Below are 1,516 nucleotides of genomic sequence, written 5' to 3'. Positions count from 1 at the left end.
GGGTGAGTGCGGGTGACGGGGACAGGAGGCAGGGTGGACACGGCTCAGGTGTCCAGCTGCCTTCCCTGGACCCACAGCCAGCTGGAGACCTCTCTCTGACCTCTCCCCCCACAGGGGCACTAACCCCTTTGCCACCGTAAAGCTGCGGCCCACTGTCACCAATGACCGCTCGGCGCCCCTCATCCGCTGAGGGCCTTCCTCCATCGGGTCTGAGGTCGCCCCGCCACCTGCCCAGGAGCTGCCCAGAGCTGGCGGCAGCAGCAGCAGCAGCCGTGGATCCGAGACGCCCGGGCCCTGATCCTGGTGGGGGGCACCCTTCCCCTGACCAAGCCCCCAGCCTGAGCAGCTCCGAGGGCCCTGGCATGGGGTCTGGGGCCTTGAAAATAAAGCAGGCGGAATGGGGACAGCACCACTTCTTCCCCTCCAGGGGCCCCAGGACTCTCCCTGGGGGCCTGCCTCACGCCCCCATCCTCTTTCCCCTTCTCCACCCCAGTGGGGAGGAGCCCCTTACACACCCTCCCCCGCCCGCCCACACTTGTCCCCTTTTAACTTTTGTAAACAATGAGAAATAAAGCAAGTGGACAGGCAGCAGGACTGGTGCTCTCTGGTCTGGGGGCTGGGCAGGTGGGCATGGAGACCTCCCACTGGAGAATGGGGTCACCGGCAGGTGCCTGGGAGGCCTCACCCCCTCTTATCCCTTCACAGCCCTCATTTGCACACGCCTTTAGGTCCCCCCTGAAGCCCTCCCCTCCATCTCCAGCCTCAGGAAATAGCTGCCTCTCCAGGGGCAGCGGGTGGCAGTGGCCGAGGTCAGGGCCCATCGGTGGCCTGGGACACAGCGCCCTTTGTTCTGCCCTCCCTGCCCCCCCCCTCCCACCCCCTGTCCCAGGCTCTCCTGGATTAGCCTTGTCCAGGGGAAGGCACAGAGGCCCTTCCTGGAATGTGGCCTGGGGTGGGGGGCACACGAGGCATTGAGGTGATTGGGGCCTGGGGGGATGTCTCTCCAGGACAGGGCTGTGCCCCCAGCACCAGCAGGACCCCCACCACCACCAGAACAGGGCTCTGTGTGTCCTGGGGCCCCAGAAGGTGGAGCCTCATCTGTCCAAAGCTCCCCGGCAGGCCTGGGGCCCCCTGTCCCTTCACCCCTCCCAGGAAAAGCCTCTTAGGGGGTGGGGGTGGGAATACTCTAAGCCCCCGGCCTGGGGTGAGAGCCAGGCCAGTGGCTGATCTGCAGGCAAGCCTGGGAGTCTGGCTGCACCCCCCACCAGGCTGGGGTACACCGGGGAGCCCCGCCCTGCAAGCCTCAGATGTGAGGCTGGACGCCCAAACCCACAGGACGGCTCCGGTGAGTGTGGGGCGAGGCTGCCAGGGACCACCCTGTCTCATGAGAAGAGGGCAACAGGCAGGAAGGCCAGACCTGTCCTGGCGGGGAAGGGGCAGAGTCCCGACACCCACAGGTCCCTGGGCATCGCCCGATGCCAGGAGGGAGGCCCAGGTGAGGAGGGGCTGCAGGAGG

The 1,516-nt window shown here is 66.6% G+C and overlaps 1 protein-coding gene across 1 annotated transcript in view; it reads left to right on the top strand.

Annotated features, from left to right (window-relative positions):
* Nucleotides 1-588, top strand: part of BAIAP2L2 (BAI1 associated protein 2 like 2) — a gene marked incomplete at its 5' end in the record, with an annotated part of 18,702 nt that extends 18,114 nt beyond the window's left edge. The window contains one exon of the mRNA XM_023743780.1: nucleotides 115-588. Coding sequence (XP_023599548.1) covers nucleotides 115-190 — 76 coding nt within the window. The remainder of the gene's footprint in view (nucleotides 1-114) is intronic.
* Nucleotides 589-1,516: the final 928 nt, after the last annotated feature.

This window comes from Myotis lucifugus, unplaced genomic scaffold (genome assembly GCF_000147115.1).
Source record: "Myotis lucifugus unplaced genomic scaffold, Myoluc2.0 scaffold_413, whole genome shotgun sequence".
In the NCBI taxonomy this organism is placed as follows: Eukaryota; Metazoa; Chordata; class Mammalia; order Chiroptera; family Vespertilionidae; genus Myotis; species Myotis lucifugus.
Note: the sequence above shows the minus strand (reverse complement) of the source record. Positions and strands in the feature narration are given on the sequence as shown.